At 38.1% G+C, this 22,933-nt stretch overlaps 1 protein-coding gene across 7 annotated transcripts in view; it reads left to right on the plus strand.

Moving 5' to 3' along the window:
* Positions 1-297: 297 nt before the first annotated feature.
* Positions 298-22,933, plus strand: part of LOC149843341 (uncharacterized) — a 55,197-nt gene continuing 32,561 nt past the window's right edge. For 6 of the 7 annotated variants that reach the window (XR_016430864.1, XM_089999729.1, XM_089999733.1 and 3 more), the window contains exons 1-7: positions 298-489; positions 1,114-1,857; positions 4,628-4,816; positions 7,364-7,456; positions 7,582-7,764; positions 7,861-7,963; positions 8,067-8,252. Coding sequence is in view for 6 of the 7 variants with exons in the window: in XM_089999729.1 (XP_089855855.1) it covers positions 1,627-1,857; positions 4,628-4,816; positions 7,364-7,456; positions 7,582-7,764; positions 7,861-7,963; positions 8,067-8,252 (985 nt within the window). In the remaining variant the exon portion in view is untranslated. The remainder of the gene's footprint in view (positions 490-1,113; positions 1,858-4,627; positions 4,817-7,363; positions 7,457-7,581; positions 7,765-7,860; positions 7,964-8,066; positions 8,253-22,933) is intronic. The other variant, XM_089999730.1, reaches the window with a different exon arrangement.

Genomic DNA, 22,933 nt, shown 5'->3' on the forward strand with positions numbered 1-22,933 from the left:
AAGAAGGCGGGGGGCGTGCTCCCTGACTTAAGCCGTGAGCTTATTTTGCCTTAAAAATAATTGGATCATCAATTGTGGGAGGACAAAGCCAAAGATAAAGAGAGTATCCCAACTTCCCTCTAAATTTTAAACAGAAATGCCAAAACTCACGCTGACCCAAAATATACAGAAAATAATAATTGTTTTTATTTTGAGTGAAAAAATAATAGATTTTTTAAAAGGGTGGCTAACAGTATCCATTTTCTTTCTTTTGCTTCTCATTTCTGTTTATCTTTATTCTTCCCTTCTCAACGCAACCGAAAAGGAAAAACACCCACAAAAAAAGGCAAAAAAAGGAAGAGAGAGAGAGAGAGAGAGAGAGAGAGAGAGAGAGAGAGAGCAAACCCTTGAGGGGTTCTTGTATAACCACTAATATAAACCGATCTACCACCATAACCCCATATTTCTATTCTCATCGTTTCGCCAAACCAGAGAGAAGAAGAAGCAAAGGTGGCTCTTTGGTGTTTGCTTTCCTTCCATTTACCTCCATTTTCTTCGGATTCTTCTGCTCTATCGATACCGATTTTGAGATGGGTCATCGTTTTTTCTACTGGGTTTCGACTCTGTCAGTGTGGGTTGTGCTGTTTCTGAATGTGTGTGCTCGAAATTTTGGGTGCCCCATTTTCCGTTTTTTGGCGATCGGTTGAGTATTTGGGGAGAAATAGGCTTTGATTCCGATTGGTGGTGCCTATGTGGTTTGATGGTGTCTCCATTAATTCACTTTTCGGTTTTCTGATCCCTTTTTCATCTTCTGCCCCGCTTGATTCCGCGGTTTCTATTTCGGCTTCTTGTTTCTTGGTCGCTGCCTTCATTGGATTTCTCATCGTGGGGTTGTTAAATTTCTCGGTGAATTGGGTGTGCTTTTGATTTATTGGAAGGGTTACTCTTTCGTGAGTTTCAATGTGTGGTCCCTTTGTTGTTTTAAGTGGGGAGAGTCTAAGAAAGTTATCGATTCGATTTCATGACCTACGTTGGTGTTTCTGTTATTTTGTTCGATGGCTTGATGAGATTTTGTGTTTTTAATTGTGTTCTCAAGATGTTGAGTAATTTCTTTTATGTTGTTTATTGTTGCAGGATAGTTTGTTTTTTGAGGTACTGATTTGAGTTCTTGGAGGAGCGAAATTCTGGGAAATCTGTAACTTCTTTTGGTGTGTGCAATTCGTTTTCTGCCGTTGAGCTTGAAGGGAAAAGTGGGTTTCACCTCGTTTCATGTTGCAGTATGTATTGGGCCTAGTGAATGCATGTTGGGAGGGGGGCTGTTGTGACCGATTTGGATTGATGATTTTGGTCTGTAATTTTGTGCATTCTTGTAGCGTTCATTCAGGTGGATTCCTGCACGCTATATGGTAATGATGGTTGTAATGCGAGTTGTGTACGTATGAGTAATGTGATGGATGGGCTCAATAGTTGTTGAACATTGCCTGAAATTCTGGACGGAGGCTCTTACAAGAGGAAAATCTTATGGTTGAGTCATTTTTTACTTCATTGAGGTATATGTCTTTCACAGCTCCCAGGGGGACTTTGACGGTGCTCTCTCATTAGAGGGAGGGACAGTGTAGGCAACACGGGTTAGTTACAGGAAGTTGCATGGGCGACAATGAAGGCTGGGCGCAACCAAACGGCCTTTTGCCCAATGGCCTTTTACCGAATGTTTCAGCAAGTGTAACGCGAAAGCTGGACAGGGAGAGATGGTTGAAAGCAGAAGAGAGGACTGCAGAATTGATTGCATGTATACAGCCAAATCAACCTTCTGAAGAGCGAAGGAATGCGGTTGCCAATTATGTGCAGCAACTAATTATGAATTGCTTTTCTTGTCAGGTAAAGGTTCAACTTCATGCAACTATGCTTTTTGCATTGTTTTTGTTTCTCTCTTCTTGGAAGCGTGGTACATGAAACTTAATGATGGAAAAGGCCTGAATTATCTTCATTTGTTTTTAAGACATCATCATTGTAATGCTTGTTCTGTTTGTCCTGAAACTGGAAAACTCTGAATGAATAGTGCCTTTGAAATGATTTTTTTTTTTGCTTTGTTCATGGGGTACCTCTTCTGTTACTTATCCTACCTCTACTTTGCTTTACCTACCATAAATAAAGCTCTCCATTCTCCAACCAAGAAAAAGAAAAAGAGAAGAAGAAAGTGTTGAAAACAGTAGAACAAGAAGAGCTGTCAGGACTGCTGCTGCTCATATGTGTAGGCACTTCCTACTCATCTTGGTTCTTCCATGGCTCACTGGAACTCGAATATTGATTGTGCTCAAATTTACTGTAAGGCCTGTCTGTGGAAGAACAAATCATTCTCACTAGCTGCTAGGGTCACACTTTGGTTAATCAGTCACTTTCCTGTTACTTTTGAACATGCTTGCTAAAACTAGCGCAATGAGCACCTTCTTATGGCATGGTGCTGAGAGATTTGAGAACTTGATTGTACCCCCAAGCTTTGGTACGTGTAAAAGTACATGCGTCATGTGTGTGTGTGTGCACGTCTAGGAGTGCGGGTGTGGGTGGGTATGCACACATGTGTGTGTCTTATGGTATTGAACCACAATACCTTATGACAGTACACTCTTGGTTTGTATAGATAATCAGCAGTAGCTATATGTAGCCCCTTGCAGATATTTATTATAATAGGTTTCATTAATAGTCATCTTTAGCTATTTTTTCCAAGAAAAGCCTATTTTCTTGATTATTCTTGTGAAATTTCCTTTTCTGAACAAAAATCTTTGTATGATTACTGAAAGGCATGAGGAAGTGTTGCACATCCTCAGGGACATGAATGCATTTTGCATTGTTTATTTTTATCTATGATCATGGGTAACAAACATTGGCAATATTTTGAAAATATCATGATATTTATCCTTGAAACCAGCATAATACCAAAAAAATCATGACATTTTCACAATAACACCTGTTTGAAAATATTTCAATTTTATCATGATATTAGTGCAATAAAAACATTTTTGTCTGTTGTTTACTTTTTATTTTTCTCTATATTTTTATATGCTTTTATATTTTTCTAGTTTCTTATATGTACTTTTATTTTCCAAGATTTTACTAAAAAAATAAAAGAAACAAGATTTTCCCTATATTTGTAGCATTGCTATTTATTACTGCAATAGGTTTCATCATAGCCAAATTCATAAGAGCCCGGAGGTTGGATGTGTATTGAGAAGCTCCATTTTTCTAATACCGTTCGTTTGTACGATGTGTTGAAGGTATTGGAGGTTTCTGTCATTCAAGGACATGGTTATTAGAATCTTAGGTAATGGTAAATGCTAGTGCCTTGTTAGTAGTGGAGGACCAGACATTCTATAGTGGTGCTTGGACTCTGCAGTTGCAGAGCCAAGGTTTCCATCAGGGGGCAAGAAAGCCTAGCTCATGCCAAATTGAACCGAAGCACAGGTGCTTATGTTTGGTATTAAATAGGCAACTAAAATTAATTTTATTTTCTTACATCTTGAAATAACCTCACATGCATTGTACCGAGAACCATTTGCCAAGTTAGCATAAGGAAAATTTAAAAAGTAGAGGGGGGAAGTTAGGCACCTTAATGTGCATTGCCCTCTAAGATGTAGGACCAAAATTGGCAGCCGCTTCCCAACTCTTTGGGTCCAGCCTTTGTCTCTGGTGTTGAACATAAGTGGCTAATATAAGTACTTATATGTAAATGTAATGTATACGTCCCTTTAATTTTTAGAGAGGGAGGGCCCTTCCCAATCCCCACACTAGAACTTCCTGACACATATCAAATTTACAAGTGAGCATAACTTGCAAATGACTGGTTCATTATTTTAGCAAATGTGATTTATGAAGGGAAATTACTGAGACAGCCAGTTAGTCACTTGTAGCTTAGGTTAGGTTTTATCTTGGAGTTGGAGAAGTTCTTTATGCTTGGGTTCATCCATCATATGTCCAATTTTTGATGTTTAGATAGGAGAATGACTAAAATCTGCATTCTTTTTAAACGGTGAAGTTTTGCCATATAAGCAGTGTCTTGTAGGAGCAAGGATGCAAGATTATGTAGGTTTGAATGTGATACTTGGATTGTAGAGTTGCACTATCTTAGCCAAAGGATCTGAACTCTGACCGAACTGGGGCTCTCTGGCTTGCCTATCGGGGGAAAATAATGTGGTTATTGTTGGCATTGTCAGTCACAAACATTCATAAAGGTATTAGATTGGATATTGACAACTGATGATAAGGTATCCTGTGGACAGATGAAGTAGCAGAGCCCGTTTGATGTTGGTTCCATGGTCTGCAGTCATTATGCATATCTCTCTCTCTCTCTCAAACGGATTAATTTATGGTAACAAAATGCTTCTCTTTTGTGGTGCCATAAAATTCATTTTTTCATTGTTTCTGGAACGATCCAACACACATGCATGACGCTGTTCCTCTAAAACCATATTGCTTGCTTATGTAGCTTGATTGACCTTTTTATTCTTTGCTTGTCTCATAATATTGGTTATTGTGATTGACTTCTGTGTTTTACTTTTACATTTCACATTCATTTTATACCTTCTTGAGCATATTCTTTTGAATATCTTTTGTCATTCTGAAGGGTATTACTAACATTCTTAGAAATCTATAGGTCTTCACCTTTGGTTCTGTTCCTCTAAAGACCTATTTGCCTGATGGAGATATTGATTTGACGGCCTTCAGCAAGAACCAGAATCTAAAGGATACGTGGGCAAATGATGTCCGGGATATGCTTGAAATTGAGGAGAAGAGAGAGAATGCAGAGTTTCGTGTAAAGGAGGTTCAGTACATTCAAGCAGAAGTGTGTATTCCGTATCTCTTCCTCGTATTTTGGCTCCCACATGTGTATGCCAGGGTTATTTTACCTGCTTCATCTTTTTATTCGTTTTTTGGGTAGCTTGGAATCTATCTTTTTCTCTTTTGCTGATGTGCTTTGTGGATGAGCAGTCTTTATGCTTTTCATTTTGGAGAGTCTGCTACTTTTTGAGTGCTTAAAACCTGGTCATGTTGAGGGCCTTTGCAAGCACTGTTTCCACGCTTGTGAAACTACTTCTGATTGTTCTTTTGTTTTAAATGTGGACAAAATCATGTACATACTAGTGAATAGGTATCTATATGTTCATTGAAGATCTGTTTTTCCTTTTTGTCTTTTTGTGTTGGCATTGACATTATTGAGGTCTTTGAGTTTTGGTCTTGCTTAGGTAGTCTGTCTGTAGTTTGTTTAGTTGTTAGTCTCAAAATTGTAATCTTTGTGGTTACTCCAACTAGAATCTCTACTTTGAACACTAAACCATTTCATGGACAGAAATGATACATTTTGATATCCTGGAGAAAATTCAGTCTATGTTTCTTATTCCATTTGTCCTATTTAAAAAGGACTTTGACAGTTTTTTCTTGTCTGTTCCATTAGTTCACAATTTCTTTGCATATGCTGAAATGTGGGTACATTCATGATGTGCATGTATGCCTGTTGCTCAACCAAATTTAAATGTCTCATTGTTCTTTACTTAGCTAATTAACCAAACACCACATAATCATTTATTTCCCCAAGCTTTTTCTGATCTTCAGAGACAAAAGTCCCAACTTGCTTGAATTGCAAAAATAGACATTGCAAAGGTATCTATATCGGCCATCAAATTATAGTGCATTCTTCTGTAAGATGGGCAAAGGTTTGTAGAACTTTTGCAACCATATATATCTTAATTTTGATCTTTTTCTTTATATAGAATCCCTGCCCTGGATTTAAAATATGCAGATTTTTTAGTAAAGAAAAAAATTGAATACTTTTAGCTGGTTAGAATAATGCATCTAGATCAATGATTAGCCTTTGATCTTTGATTGCTCTTCAATCTGTTAGGAGGATTGACTTTGACAATTTCCTTGATTAGAAGGCTCTAATGGTTAAAAACTTGATTGTATATGGGAACTGTGAGTTTCCTTTCATATGCTTTGAGGTCAAGCATGTACTTATAATCCCTGCTGGACCAAGTGGGCAAGAATAAAACTCTTACAGGGACATTTTAAACCTGCCCAATGTTGCGCGTATCCCTTGAAAATCTGAAAAGATTAAAATCTAGTTCATCTGTTCATGTAAGAGACTATTGGAGGAAAAAAATAGGAAGATTTCTGGGGTTAGGTCATTGACCCTACCCTGAGTCATGTGAGTGGTCACAACATGGGCTCTGCCTAACTATGAGAGGGTGTTCATTAGGTAGAAAAATGGGGAAAACTGCTGCTTTTCTTATGTAGAAAAGCCAATGATTGCAAAAGATGGTTTGAAGAAAGAATAAGATAAGCGTAGAGTGAAGTTGATTGGCGTGCCATCAAGGTGTTCATATTGCATTTTCGGGAAAAGGAGCTGCCTATCTAGTAAAAAACATGACTAGATCTCACCTTATCAGCCTAGGTGGTGCTGGCTGGTGACAAGGTGATGCTCCCCTAGTCACCAAAAATCATATGACGGCATGCAGTTTTTTTTTCTTTCTTTTTTCCCTTTTATGCTGCATCATGGTTTCAGGCGGTGCCTAGGCAAAGCCCAATGCATAGGAGCTGACCGAAGGTCCAAGCATGGTGAGGTCTTTGTATGAGGCTGTTAGAAGTAGAAGGTTAAAATAACTGAGGACAGGTAAAGTCAGTATAGTCAGGCATTGTGCATTCTACCAATGAGTTCCTGTGTTGTTCGACTATCTGATATTGAACACCCCTGTCCATACTTCTAGAAAGAGAACTTTATGAAATTAACAAAGGCACATGATCTGAGGATTTCTGATGAGAAATAGCACACGAGTGCACCTTTCTTTTATAAATAGTGTCTATTTGATAGTTGAGGCATCTAGTGACTTTAAGTCACTATACGTCCAATTACTTGTTTGGTCTCTGGTCCCATCTTTTTCCAGTAGTCAAATGTAGAGTCTATTTTACTTGGTCCCTCCATTAGTCAAATCTGGGGTCCATTTGTCTTGGTGCAAATTCTGCTTAGTCTGTTCACTGAAATTCCTTGCTCCCTTTGCTTTCTTTTTTGTTTGGTTAGCCCTTGTTTCCAGTGACTAATCTACAAGTACACTTTTGAGCATCTGTTCAATTTGAAACATTTGAACCTTGTACTGCTTCCTCTTTTTCTTTTTCAGATTTTGTTATTTCTTTCCATGTCCATTAAATTATTTTTTCTTCCTGCTTCCTTTCATGTTTTATTTGAGCAATCCACCATCTGTATGCAACAGCCTTGGGATCTTTTATATGTCTGACAATATGTGCTGCATCTATGATTGTGTTCTGATTCTTAGCCTATTTACTGTAGGATTTTAATATATATTTTTAAATGCTGGCTTTCCTTTTCTATTTTTTTTAGGTGAAGATAATCAAGTGCCTTGTAGAAAACATTGTGGTGGATATATCTTTTAATCAGCTTGGTGGGTTATGTACGCTTTGTTTTCTTGAGGAGGTGAGGTGCTGGTGTTCTGAAGATTTACATGCAAATTTAAATTGACATCAAGGAGAAGCATCAGATAAATTTATTAGCTGTTGATCTAGTAGTTGTATTTTGAGATAGATTTTCCATTCTTGTAGGTTGACAATTTGATAAATCAAAATCATTTATTCAAGCGCAGTATCATATTGATAAAGGCTTGGTGTTACTATGAGAGCCGTATATTGGGGGCCCACCATGGACTTATTTCTACATATGCTTTAGAGACCTTGGTTCTGTATATATTTCATGTGTTTAATAATTCCTTCACTGGACCACTGGAGGTAATTGAATTTGCCTGTTTTTCTGCAGTCATATGTGTGGTAGTTGCTTTATTTACTAATCCTGCAGTTGGATGATGTTCTCTACAACCTTCTTAGGTTCTTTATCGCTTCTTGGAGTTCTTTAGTAACTTTGACTGGGAAAACTTTTGCGTTAGTCTTTGGGGCCCTGTCCCTATTAGTCAACTTCCTGACATAACAGGTAGTCCAGATTTCTATTTGAGTTTTTCTGTATCATAATTTGCATTAACTAAATGATAGCTTGAAGCCCATATTCTCATACTCAGACTTGAAAAATAATGCAGCGGAACCTCCTAGGAAAGATGCTGGAGAGTTATTACTCGGCAAGCGCTTTCTTGATGCATGTAGCACAGTATATGCTGTTTACCCTGGAGTGCAGGAAAATCAAGGGCAACCTTTCGTGTCAAAGCATTTCAATGTCATTGATCCATTACGGACAAATAACAATCTAGGACGAAGTGTCAGTAAAGGTCTGGGATTTATGCCATTTTTGATTTATTGAATCTTGTGATCTTTCTATGTGATCTGGCCTTAACCCTGATTATGTGGATGGCTGCTGTGTTTTCTTTCCTTTTGATAGCGTATGCTGAATTAGGGTATGCTCTGGATTACCTTTTAGCTAGCAAGAATCACATCTGTTGCCATTGGTTGGTAGTTTTATCCATGTTTCAATTCTCATTGGCTTTTCTAGATCTGTTATGTTGTTTGGACTGAGTTTTTAAGCAAGAGAAAATTGGTGAAAGATTAACGCACACCATGTGTTCTTCTTTTTGCTTCTTGATAAAATTGTATGCTTTATGATTTTATGTTTCAATTCCATATTGATTGAAATGATCTGGCCGTGGAATTGCTGCTTTCATGATGGCTTAGTGCGTAAAGTTTTAAAATGCACTTAAAGGTATTAATGATCTCTAATCTGGAGTTTCAACATGGGTCATGATGCAAGTTGTATAAATATGCTCATACCTGTCTTGTTCATTCATTGTCCTGTTATTGTTTGCACTGATTATTTGAATTTAAATGATTCTTTAAGCTCAAAACTAATGGAAATAATCATTCTTGTAAGTTTGGGGTTGTGGCTATTTTTTAATAAATACTATGTAACCGTGACATGCCATTTGGGCGGCTGTACCCGTGTTGACACGGATATGAGTATGCCGCGGGTCGGGTCCCGCATGTTAAGATGGATGTCTTTTCTTTGTATATATGGATGTATATATATGTATATATGGATGTATATATATTAATATATATAATATATTAATATATATATATATATATATTTATTTGTATGTAATATAATATATATGTATATATATTATATCTTAGTCAACCTAGGTTGACTTCTAGCCATTGGAGGCACTAGAATTCTAGTTGTTGGACTAGCTCCAACGGCTAGAAGGGTACTCCCTTTTAGCCCCTTTTGTCTATCTTCTCTCCCCTCTTCTTTCTATAAAGATGTAGGTACGTGCAAGTGTATGGGTTGAGAGACTGATGGGTAGTTTTTAGGCTTTTGATCATTGAGTGTTTGTAGTGAGGTTGTTTGTAATTTTGTATTTTTTTTTGTATTATTTAAATTTCATACTTAATAAAATTATTCATTTTATAATTGTGTTCCACTGTTTCTTCTACGGCGAGTGTGTATTCAAATACATTATATTTTTGGTTCTTGATATTCATTCCGAAGTGCATCGGGATTTGTGCCATTTTCATGACATGGTATCAAAGCGAGACATCGTGGTCTTGGAAAAGATTTGTATAGTATGGATTCAAGGTCCTCACATTTCGGTATGTATCTTGGCCCTTTTGGTTTCATATGTACGGTAAGTATTTTTAAAAGATTATATTAAAATGTTCTTTTCGAAACTACGATTTGTTGTCTATTGATATATAAAATATATGTTTTTAGACCATGGATATGTATGGTGAAAAATTATATTTTACAAAAGTATGCCCTTTCTTATATTCTTATATGTGTTATGTTTTTCAAAATACAAAATTTTTATGTTGTATTTTTCCATTGAATATCTCTTAACGCATGTGTATGCTTGTTTTCATGCTCATATGTATGACCTATGTCATATAGGTGCGGGTGCAAGTGCGACACTTTAAAAAAACTTGGGTGTGGTGGTGGGGGGTGCGGGAGGGTATATATATATATATATAAATTTTAAATTTTTAACAGTAACACTAATGAAATAAAAACAATTATCATAATATCATCAAATCAATTCATAATCATGCATGCAATAAATCAAATTAACAATCTACAATTCTATTCTTCATCATAAAAACTAACACAACAATTAAATTAACCTAAATATATTATAAAAATAATTAAATAAGTAAAGCAAAAAAGAAGTAAATTATTCAATATACTAATAAAAGAAGCAAACGATGCATAATTACGTACCAAAAGTATATCCTACATAATGTATATGACGATGAGGTAATAGATCATAATAATTTTTTTCTTCATCATCAAATGCATCATAAGAAGTAAGGCTAGGCTCAGATAAGTCTATGTTTGTAATGTTGAAATCATGCTCTTTCTCTAAGTCACGCTCTTCTGGGCTTACATCCCGAAATTTGGATGATCCTTGTTTGCGTTACAAACTTAATTTGAAAATATTAAATACAAATATATTTAAATGAAGAAACTAAGAAATAGTCAAATAACTAAGAGAGCAATTAGTACCTGTATTCATCATTGGTTCGCGAAAGTAGTCAAAGATTAGAATGAACATATACTAAATCCTCTGCACGCTTGCTGGTGAGTTCGTTTCTCTTTATGTTGTGCTCCAATTTCTTTCATAACAGGATGAATTAGCAGGCTGAGATAGCAATCTCAATGCAAGACGTTGGAGAAGAGGTGCTTCCTAGCTTCTTCTTTTTCTTTTGTCGGTGAAGAAAGTGGTGAAAAAGCATACCTACCTTCCTCTCTTCCTCTTTTTCTTCTGTCGGTGCTGGAGGGAGAGAACACACCCACCACCACTCAAACCTGTTCCCCCTTCTTCACTGGCAGCGGGGTACCTCGGCGGGCCAGGACATCAGGTATGAATTGACCCAAGTTTTATTCAGACCTGGGCCAAACCTGCTCCAGATCTGTTTCTCTCTCTCTCTCATGTTTTTTTCTTTTTTCTAATGTCTTTCATGACACCTGGCACAAACCAGGTGTTATGATAAGACCTGGTTTAAGTCAGGTCTGAATGGACCGAAGTCTTATTCAGACCTGGGCCAGACCGTAGATCCGGATCATTTTCAACCTAAGTCTGAATCCGACCCGTGTCAAAGTTGACCTAGATCGGAACTAGACCTGTGTCAAAGTCCAAACCCGTCTTATTTAGACCAGATTTGAATCTGTTTCAACCCAAGTCTGAATCATACCTGTGTCGAAGCTGACCCAGATCAGTACTAGATCTGTGTCAAAGTCCAAACAAACAAAATATATATATATATATATATATATATATATATATATATATATATATATATATATATATATATGAGAGAGAGAGAGAGAGAGAGAGAGAGAGAGAGAGAGATGTGTAGATGCGCAATCCATAGGAGCGCAGCTACCAGTGGAGCCTTGCTGAGCATCCATTGCATGTGTGATGGACGCTCAGCGATTTTTCCCGCAAAAAATGCTGAAACAACGTCAAAATCGCAGAAAAAAGGATTTAGCGGTGGTTCCCAACTGCCCCTAAAAACAATTTTTTTAATGCCAGGTGCGCCCCCTAGGGGGCATTGATGACAGTTTCGATTGCCACTAAAGGCCCCAGTGAAACTTGGACACTAAAGCTCAAAACAGCGCAAAAAACACGTTTTTAGCATTTTTGCATGCACACCCGATGATGATGGCCAGTGTGGTTCCACTGCAGATGCACACCTAAGGGTTGCGCAGCTATGAAATATATATATATATATATATATAGCCGTGTTGTACCCTTCATACCTGCACCCATACCCAGGTGGCATAGGACAAATCTGTAATGTAATGGTGCACTTATAACTATGTTTTGTGTACCAGTTAAGTTTCAAGAAGCAGGTGATTCTATAGTTGTTCAACAAGGATGTCCATGAAAAGGACACAAAAGATTACTAGGCTTATAACTTGGATGGTATTTAGAATAAGATTATTTATTATGAATGCCACAGGAATAAAAAACAAAGTCAAGGTTGGGTTGAGAATTAAAAAAGTTGCGTCCTCACAACTATAGGCTTGGCAGTCAGTAACCTTAATCCTGCAACTGTCATATGGGAATAGTTTTTTGAGAGGCCATCATAATAATGCCTTTGTGATTTTGTTGCCGTATTTGGTTCTTCTTTTATCGGACAAGCCTGTGCAACATAACCTTAACTTCTAAATACATCGAATACTGGAAGATGTCGAGTAAATTTTGTAAGAAAAGATCAAGCTATGTGACATCATCTCCAAAATTGCTTTGCTTTAGGTACTGTTGTTGAAAATTTCAAGACCCCTCTATCAATCTGAACCACTAGCGTCCATTGAGCTGACATGACGCATTTCAGAGGAAATGGGCGCATCTGACAATCATTTCCAATAATTAGATGTATCCGTATGGTTCTACTTGAAGGTCTTTTGAGACATTGAAGGATGAGAGGAGAATGTTAAAATCTGTCACATGGGTGCGGGTGCGGGTGTGCGGCAGGGGCAAATGTATATATATATATATATATATATATATATATATATATATATATATATATATATATATATATATATATATATATATATATATGGGTCCGGGGTTCCCCCGACGCGGGTTGGGGGTCCAATTTTTTTTGCTGGTGTGTTTGTTTGAAGACTCGTTACCCACGTTCTGCATGTTGTGTACTTTGAGGCAACGGGACAAAATTGATGAAACGAAAGGATTGGCAATCTGATCGACCCAGCAGCAGCCTGCTGCGTTTTGCTGACTGTCATGATTCAATCATGTCTGAAACTCCCTGGTCTTCACGAAAAAAAATATAAGCGCAAGGTTTGATGTGGTTTGTTGGAGAGAGAGAGTCTTCATGAGGCCTACGACTCCACTGCCACGCCATAGGATTCTTCAAATTTCATTTTATATACAGCTGCACGACAGCGCACCCATCTCGTCAGGAGAACAATGAATACTAATAGCCAGCAAGGCTACCACCATCATTATCATTTATCATGGAGAGAGAAAATCCTTTACGAAAAAGAAGGATCAGCAAGGCTACCACCATCATTATCATTTATTATGGAGAGAGAAAATCCTTTACGAAAAAGAATGATCTGGATTGAAAAGGCAAGAGTCAGCAATTTTTTTTTTAAAAATTCCGCAGCCCATTTCATAGGGCAATTTTAAAAAAAAAAAATCTAAAAAAAAATGGACCTAAATGATCCTGGGTGCGGTCAACGCACCCAGGATCGGGTTGACCGCACCCGGTGCCGTGCCCGCACCCGCACTCGCACCCGCGTCGATGCGGGTGCGGCACCCTGCTAGCCGAATCCCTGTGACATAGGTTAAAATGTGAAAGAATTATATGTATTTTTATTCTCTTATTATTTTATTTTTTATTTTTCTCTTATTTTGTATCATAACTATCTAGTTCACATCGAACTAGATAGTTAGGGTTTTGGTCAAGTTCCAGTTGGAACTTGACCAAACTCTAGCCGTTGGAGCTAGTGCAACGGCTAGAGGGAGAGCTCTTTATGAACTCTCCTCCCCTCTCTCTTATAAATAAGGGGTGCATCCCCCATTGTATCTCACTTGAAGAAAATGCTTTTTAAGCAATTCATAGGTTGAATAAAATCCTTTTTTATTTTTATTTTGTGTTTTCCATATTTACCCTTTTACGGGTCTTATGTGAAGTCTCTTTCTAGCTATGTCACATGGGTGCGGGTGCGACACGGGTGCGGCGCAATTTTAAAAATTTTGGACACGGGGACTCGGCTATATATATATATATTTTAAAATATATATAATAATAATAATAATATATCCTGTGTGCATATATGTGGATATTGTCCTCTAAAGTTTGGCACCAGCATGAGTGTTTTTATAAACTTTGCAAATTGTACTTTTGCCCTTGCAGAAAGGGGGGTCAGGGGGCTCCCCCCGGCGCGGGTCCCGCTGCGCGGTCAGCGGGCGGGGGTCTAGGGGGGGCCGTAAGGGGGCAGCGCCCCCCAGAATTTTTTTCCTGAGGCTTATGTTTGAGACTCATGCTATATATATATTGAAAAAATATATAAAAAGATCATTTTTTTTTTTGTTTTTTATCCTAAAAATGGATAATTTTTGGACTTAGTCAACGTTGACCGAGTCCAAAAAAGGACAAACTCGGCCTTGACTCGTTGACTGAGTCCGGGCCGTGTCTGAAGCCGCACCCGTGTCAGGGCGTGTCGACTCGGGTGCGACGCCTCCCTAGCCGAGTCCGTGTGACATAGCTTTCTCGACACTTGTTTGGTTGATTCAAGTGCTTCGGTGAAATACCACCATTTTCTTACAGAGAAATGTTGGAAAGATTGATCTCTATTGCATCTGAGTCTGTCCAACTTGTCTGATTTTCCATGGGTCACCAATAGGCACCCCTTTGTCCTTCCTTGTTCCTCGTGGGTAAAAGGACTGAGTGGAGGGATCCTGACCCAAAAGTGAAAGCTATTAATGTAGCAATGGTGGAACTGGCACATGCAAGAATCATTGTGAGAGGGGGAAGAACTTTACCATCTGACATGAATGTGTGATCTATGTGTATATCAAACTTTGAAATATTTCATAGTTTTTATGCCCTGACCAATTTCAGGAATGCATCAGAAAGATGCTACGTCAAAGAGACACTCCAAACTACCACCATATCCTGTCCCCCTGTATACTATTCTTAATAGAAAAATATGCAAGAATGGTGTGTGTGTGTGCTCGTTACATAGTCAAGATGGCATGATATCATCTTGTAGTATCTTTTCATACCAACTCAATAATCGTTGTGAAGTTTTTCACAAAATGATCTTTATATGTGAAATGTATCCAAGACAAAGTTAGCTATCTCCTAATATCCTCTTACATATTGGTGCATGTTAATCTGACATTTGTCAATGGGTCATGTCCTTATATACAACAACAACAACTACGCCTTCATCCCAAAACAATTGGGGTCGGCGATATGAACCAAAAAAGAAAATCATTCTGGGTCTTCCACATGAATCCTTCTCCTCCAATCATTTCTATCCAATGCCATGTCCTCGGTGAGGTTCAAAGCATTCATATCCTTTCCTATCACCTCCATCCATGTCTTCCTAGGCCTACCCCGACCTCTTTTAACTAATATATTTTCCCATTTCTCCATCCTTCTAACTGGAGCATCATTAGGCCTTCGCCGAATATGTCCAAACCACCGTAAACGATTCTCTCTCATCTTATTTTCAATGGGTGCAACGCCTACCTTCTTACGTATCTCCTCGTTCCGAATCTTATCTTTTATTGTATTTCCACACATCCATCTCAGCATACGCATCTCAGCTACACTCATTTTTTGAATATGATGTCTCTTGGCAACCCAACATTCCATACCATATAGTAAAGCGGGCCTAATAGTCGTCCTATAAAACTTTCCCTTCAACCGCAATGGCATTCTACGATCGCACAATACTCCAGTTGCACTTTTCCATTTCATCCACCCAACCTTTATCCTATGATTTACATCTCCATCAATTTCTCCATACTTTTGAATGATAGATCCCAAATATTTGAAACAATCATCCACCGGTATTTCTTGCTCACCAAGCTTCACTACACTCCCATCACTACTTCGTTGCTTACTAAACCGACATTCCATGTATTCTGTCTTACTCTTACTCAACTTAAAACCTCTTGCTTCCAATGTCTGTCTCCATAATTCTAACTTAGCATTAACCCCAGCTCTAGACTCATCAATCAAAACAATATCATCAGCAAACAACATACACCACGACACATTTTCTTGAATTGATCTCGTAAGCTCATCCATCACTATAGCAAATAGGAAATGGCTTAAAGCAGATCCTTGATGCAACCCAACCGTTATAGGAAAATTGGTTGTCACCCCTCCACAAGTGCGGACATTGGTTAGTACTCCTTCATACATATCCTTAATTATACTAATGTACTTGAGAGAAACACCTTTCTTCATCATTGTCCACCAGAGAACGTCCCTAGGTACTCTATCGTAGGCCTTCTCCAAATCAATAAAAACCATATGCAAATCTTTGTTCCTGTCTCTATTTCTCTCAATAAGTTGTCTAAGAAGATGTATAGCTTCCATAGTTGATCTTCCAGGCATAAAACCAAATTGATTCTCCGATATCATGACAATCTTCTTCAACCTAGACTCAATCACCCTTTCCCAAAGTTTCATAGTATGACTCATGAGTTTTATACCACGATAGTTTGTGCAATTTTGTATATCACCCTTATTCTTATATAGAGGCACCAAAGTACTCTTCCTCCACTCATTAGGCATCTTATTTGTCCGCCAAATCTTGTTAAAAAGATTTGTCAACCATTCTAAACCTTTCTCTCCCAAGCATTTCCAAGCCTCGATAGGTATACCATCTGGGCCAACTGCCCTTCTTGATTTCATTTTCTTCAAAGCCTCTGCAATTTCTTTCTTTTGAATCTTGCACATGAAGTCACGATTCATCTCATGAAAAGGAATGGACAAGTCTCCAAGATCTTGAGCATGACTTTCATTAAATAGCTTATCAAAATAATCTTTCCATCTCTCCTTAATCTCCTCATCTTTGACTAAAACCCTTTGCATTTCTAACCATACCCAGATCCCTCGATTTCCTATCTCTCATCTTTGCAAGCCTATAAATATCCTTCTCGCCCTCATTGGTATCCAACTTGTCATAAACCTCCTTATATACCTTATCCCTCGCGTTCCGAACTACTTTTTTAGCTTCCTTCTTTGCTATCATATACTTCTCCAAATTCTCATTATCACGACTCTTAGATTTCTATAACACTCTCTTTTAACCTTAATAACTAATTTGACATCCTCGTTCCACCACGATGTATCCTTACCTAGCGGTGCACCGCCTTTAGACTCACCCAATACCTCCTTAGCCACCTTTCTCATGCCACCCGCTATCTTATTCCACATTGATTCTGAATCCTCCTCGAGACACCAATCAACTTCCTTAAATACCTGCTCTACAAACATTCCTTGTTTAGCTCCTTTCAGTGCCCACCACTTAATTCTAGGATCTATCCTATGTCTATCCCTTTTGTGGCATTGTCTAATTCTAAGATCTAAAATTAAGACTCTATGTTGTGTAGCTACACTTTCTCTCGGTATAACCTTACAATCGATGCAACAACCCCTATCTCTTTTTCTAAGTAGGAAAAAATCTATCTGACTCGTATTAACCCCACTTTTAAATGTTACTAGGTGAGACTCTCTCTTCCTAAACCAAGTGTTTGCTAAGATCATATCATAGGACAAACCAAAATCTAAAATCCTTTCACCACTTTCGTTTCTTTCTCCTATACCATAGCCTCCATGGATACTCTCAAATCCATCATTACTAATGCCTACATGCCCATTAAGGTCACCGCCGATGAAAAGCCTTTCTCAATAATATATCCCTTGTACTACTCCATCTAAATCTCCCCAAAATTGACGCTTAATGGAATCATCTAAACCTACTTGAGGTGCATAAACACTAATAATATTAATAATCTTCGAACATAATACTAATTTAATAAGTAAAATCCTATCACCCTTCTTACGAACCTAAACTACATTATCTATAAACTCACGACTCATAACAATCCCTATTCCATTCCTATTCGTATTTATTCCTGTATACCAAATCTTATATCCCCAAGGTTCTATCACTTTTGCTTTCTCACCTACCCATTTGGTCTCTTGTAAACATAAAATATCAATCTTTCTCCTACACATAACATCTACTAACTCTACCAACTTACCAGTTAAAGATCCTATGTTCCAAGTGGCTAACCTAATTTTATGGTCTTGGACTAACTTCTTTACCCCCACCCGTCCAACAAAGTGATGGAACCCTTGCCTATTTGACACCACACCCGGGCGTCGGTGTGACGCGTCGCTTCCGGGCGACGACCTAGCAACCCTTGCCCATTTATCACTGCCTCCGGGCCTATACAGTACATCGCGTCGCTCAGTAGGGAACGCCCCAACGAAATTCTCATATTGGTTCATATTCATAGGGTATGACTAAGTTTTTATACTGGCTGTCACAGGCCTACCGCAACCCTCCTCCTTTATCCAGGCTTGGGACCGACAGTGGGTAACTAAACAGTTATATACAGGCGGAGTTCTATATATATATATGTTAAAATACATATGTAATATATATATATATATTGTCTAAGTATACCCATTAGGGGTATTTTAGACATTTCACAAGTACCCGATAGGGGTACTTGTCTTTTTTGTTTTTCTTTTTGTAATTATTTTGCACTTTATTTTTTATATTTTTTGTTTTATTTCCAGCCACATAAGGGGCCCCACCATGGAGTCGATGGGGCCCCCAACGGTCACGTTTGTGACCATTGGGGGCTCCCAACGACTCCATGGGGAGCCCCTTAGGTGGCTCTCCTTTTTAGGCCTAAGGCCACCCCTCCTCTCCTCTTTTTTGTGTATATATAGGGGTGAACCCCTCTTGTATTCTTCACTCTTGAGAGCTCTCTCTCTTTTCAATAAGAGACATTTATATTTTTATGTTGTGTTGTCTCTTGTGGGTTTGGGTGTTAGCCCTTTTGTTTGTTCATTAGTGAATGTTGTAAGTGCTTAATACACTCTTAGTTTTTCCGCATATTTCATTACATGGTATCAGAGCCTTGTGTATGCTCTTCTTCTTAATATAGCTTGTTGTGTAGCTATATATTTTTTTTGTTATATCTCTCTTCGTTTTTCCTCTTGTGAGTGATTAAATGGAAGGAGAACAAAAGATTGATCTCTCCTTCAAGCTCAATGGTTCCAACTACATGATGTGGGCCGCTGCCATGGAGAACAACCTCAAAGGTAAAAAACTTTGGGGATACGTTATGGGCACCATTCCGGAACCTCAACTCCAACTAATTAAGATGGATGGTGATCAAGAAAAAGCCCTTGAAGGAAATGCCCGCATGAAGGCCATCGAAGATCACCAATCTAAAGTAGAAGATTGGGAAAGTAAGCATGCCAAGATTCTTGCTTGGTTCATGAACAATGTGGAGCTCAAGATTTGCGCCAATATTGCTAAATTTCGGATGGCTAACGAAGCATGATTCTTTATGAAAGGAATGTTTACTCAAAAAGACCTTGCTCATCAATTCTTTCTTCAATAAAAAATCCGGACTATCAAGCAAGGGGAGATGAGTGTAAGAGATTACTTTAGCACTCTTGAACCCTTATGGGATGAACTATCCTTACTAGAACCAAAGTGGGTTTCTAGTGTGGATGTGGAATTAAGGAGAGAACAAATGGAAAAAGAACACTTTTTCCAATTTTTACATGGGCTTAGGCCCGAATATGAACAAGTTAGATCTTCCCTTCTTCATAGATCTAAGCCTCTTCCCTTGGAAGATGCCATAGCCGAAATATGCCAAGAAGAAACTCGTCTTGGCATGATTAAAGGAGGAGATGATGTTTTGGCCGTATCAAAACCCGGCAACTATATGAAACCTTACAAACCCACACATTTTGGGAGGCAAAATAATTTTAATGGCAACTATAGAAAAGCCATTTGCCATTATTGTCAAGAGCTGGGTCATATAAGACCTAATTGCCCTAAGTTGAATGAAGCACCTAAACATAAGGTTGCTTCCGTTGAAGAAGCTACTCAAAAGAAAGAAGAAACCATCAAAGGGAAGGAATCTTTTTCTCTTGCTCAACTATCGGAAGCACTACAAACTCTACTCAAGATACCATCAACTTCGGGTGCCGCCATACTTCTTCCTCTCCTCCAGGTATGTCTTCTTGGATCCTTGACTCCGGAGCTTCCTTTCATATGACCCCACTTGAAAATGAGCTTTCCGATTTGTGTAATAACTATAAAAACTCCTATGTTTCAACTGCCGATGGTACATCTTTACAAGTAAAAAGTGAGAGTTGTACCTCAACTTAATTTAAATCTCCTCTATGTTGCTCAAATATGTGATCATGGATCTGAAATCTCTTTCTCAACTAAGGATTGCTCTATACAGGATCTCCGGTCCGGGAAGCAGATTGGGCAAGGCCATAAGAGGGGAGATCTCTATTATATGAGCAACTTAAAACTCCCCATCAACTCTTTTTGTAACCATGTCCAAGATAAAAATATTGAAATTTGGCATCAAAGACTTGGACATCCAAGTTTCTCAAAAATGTACTCTTTTCCATTTGGAAAGAAATTTTGTAATGAGAAACATTTTGTTTGCAAGAGTTGTATTTTTGGCAAAATGAAATCCACTCCTTTTCCAAACCGAACTTTTGTGTCCAAAAGACCTTTTGAGTTAGTCCATTCGAACGTTTGTGGTCCTTCCCCGGTCATGTCTAAAGGAGGGTACTCCTATTACGTTACTTTCATTGATGACTACACTAGGTATGTATGGATCTACTTTCTCAATTTAAAATCCGAAGTCTTTAACTTCTTCAAAAAATTTCATATGATAGTTAAAAATCAATTTTCAAGTAATATCTCTACCCTTAGATCCAATTCGGGTGAAGAATATTTATCAAATGAATTTCAAAATTATTTAGAAGTAAATGAAATTTGTCATCAAAGATCGTGTCCTAGGACTCCCCAACAAAACGGCTTGGCCGAAAGAAAACATAGGCACACCATGGAAACCACTAGGACACTCCTTATTTCTAAGGAAATTCCAAAAAGTTTTTGGGCCGAAGCGGCCTTAACCTCAACTTACTTAATAAATAGAATGATATCTTCATCCTTACAAAATACATCTCCATATGAAAAACTATTTGAAAGAACACCCGATTTCAATAGATTAAGAATCTTTGGGTGTAAATGTTTTGTCCTTATAAAAGGGACAAATTATCTCCTAAAGCTATTGAATGTGTGTTCTTAGGATATGGAGAAAATAAAAAAGGTTTTAGATGTTTTGACTTGAAAAATAACAAACTCTATGTATCCAAAGATGTAACCTTTTTGGAAAATGAAAATGGTTTTATGAAAACTAAAGATATTGACGAAAGTGAATATGCTTTTTTATTTGATCTTCTCTCTCAAGAAGATGAGACTCCTCAAGAAGAGGAAATCTCTAATGAGTCTTTGAATGACCTAGAGGATGTTCCTCTTGACAATGTTGTAGATGAAAGTGATAGACCAATCCAAACCTATGTTAGGCGTGGTCAACAAACTCAAATAAGCGCCTTAGAAAGATACTCTCAAGGATCCAACATAGAAGAAACCTCTTTAAGGAGATCCAGTCGAATCTCCAACCCTCCTAATAGGTTTGTTTCCTATGAGTCCCTAACGCCTAGGTATAGAGCATGACTAATTGCATTGCACTCTTTTCATGAACCTTCACACTATAATGAGGGCAAAAACATTCCCCAATGGGTTGAAGCCATGAACTTAGAGCTTAGTGCCCTTAAAAAGGCAAAAACTTGGGAAATAACTTCGTTACCCACTGGAAAGAAATCGATTGAATGTAGATGGGTTTTCAAAATTAAAACTAAAAGTGATGGTTCATTAGAACGTTATAAAGCCCGGTTAGTAGCTAAAGGATATGCTCAAGAATATGGTATAGATTATGAAGAAACCTTCGCACCTGTAGCTAGAATGACTAGTGTTAGGCTATGTCACACGGACTCGGCTCCAAGGTCGCCGCACCCGCGTCGACACGCACCGACACGGGTGCGGCTCGGACTCGGTCAACCCGACCCTGGGTGTGGTCAACACACCCAAGGTCATTTTGGTTCATTTTTTGGAATTTTTTTTTGAATTTTTTTTTTGAAATTTTCTGGGCTACAGCTGTAAGGAAAAAAACCCATCACAACTAAAAAACCTGTACACTTTCAAGTTTTAAGTACAGAATGGGCACAACTCAAGTTTTTGTGGTTTTTTCCTGTACGAAGAAAGTGAATTATTACAGTATGAAGAAAGTGCCCAAAAGTGAATTATTCTTGTATGAAGAAAGTGTACAGAATGCCTTCACAACTCATCACCTGTCCCCTAATGGGCACAACTTTGACCGAGTCTTATATATATATATATATTTTTATTTTTTTTAAATATATATATAGCCGAGTCCTCGTGTCCAAAATTTTTGAAATTGCGCCGTACCCGTGTCGCACCCGCACCCGCACCCGCACCCGCACCCATGTGACATAGGTGTTAGGACTCTTATCGCCATTGCGTCAGTCAAAAAATGGCCCATCTATCAACTAGATGTTAAGAATGCATTCCTAAATGGTGAATTAAATGAAGAAGTTTATATGGATCCCCCACCAAGAGTATGTATTGGTAAAGATAAAATTCTCAAACTTAAAAAGGCATTATATGGTTTAAAACAAGCCCCAAAGGCTTGGCATGATAGATTTAGTAATGTAATGACTAGTTTTAATTTTCGTTCATGTTATACTGACACTGCTTTATTTGTGAAAAATGCAGGGTCTTCAGTAGTTATTTTACTACTTTATGTTGTTGATATGATCATCACTGGAAGTGATGAGCAAGGAATTAATGATATTAAGAAAGTTTTAAAAGAAAATTTTGACATGTCTGACCTTGGTTTCTTAAGATATTTTTTAGGAATTGAAGTGACGTACTCTCCTCGAGGGTACATTCTCTCTCAGATGAAACTTGCTGCAGACATTTGTTCCAAGTCTGGTATCTCCGATGATAAGATGATAGAAACCCCTGAAGTCATCAATGCGAAGTTAAGATTGGAAGATGGAACACCTCTCGAGGATCCTACTCCCTATCGGCAACTTGTTGGATCGCTAACCTACTTATCCATCACTCGGCCATACATAGCTCATGCCGTCTACTCAGTCAGTCAGTTTCAACATGCACTTACAACCGTGCACATGAGTGCAGTCTTAAGGATCATCAGATACATCAAAAACACCATAACTAAGGGAGTTTTTCTTTCCTCCTCCTCATCACTTGATTTAATTGCTTATACTGATGCGGACTGGGGAGGAAATCCCA

This window comes from Nuphar pumila, chromosome 3 (assembly GCF_984573655.1).
Source record: "Nuphar pumila chromosome 3, dmNupPumi1.hap1.1, whole genome shotgun sequence".
In the NCBI taxonomy this organism is placed as follows: domain Eukaryota; kingdom Viridiplantae; phylum Streptophyta; class Magnoliopsida; order Nymphaeales; family Nymphaeaceae; genus Nuphar; species Nuphar pumila.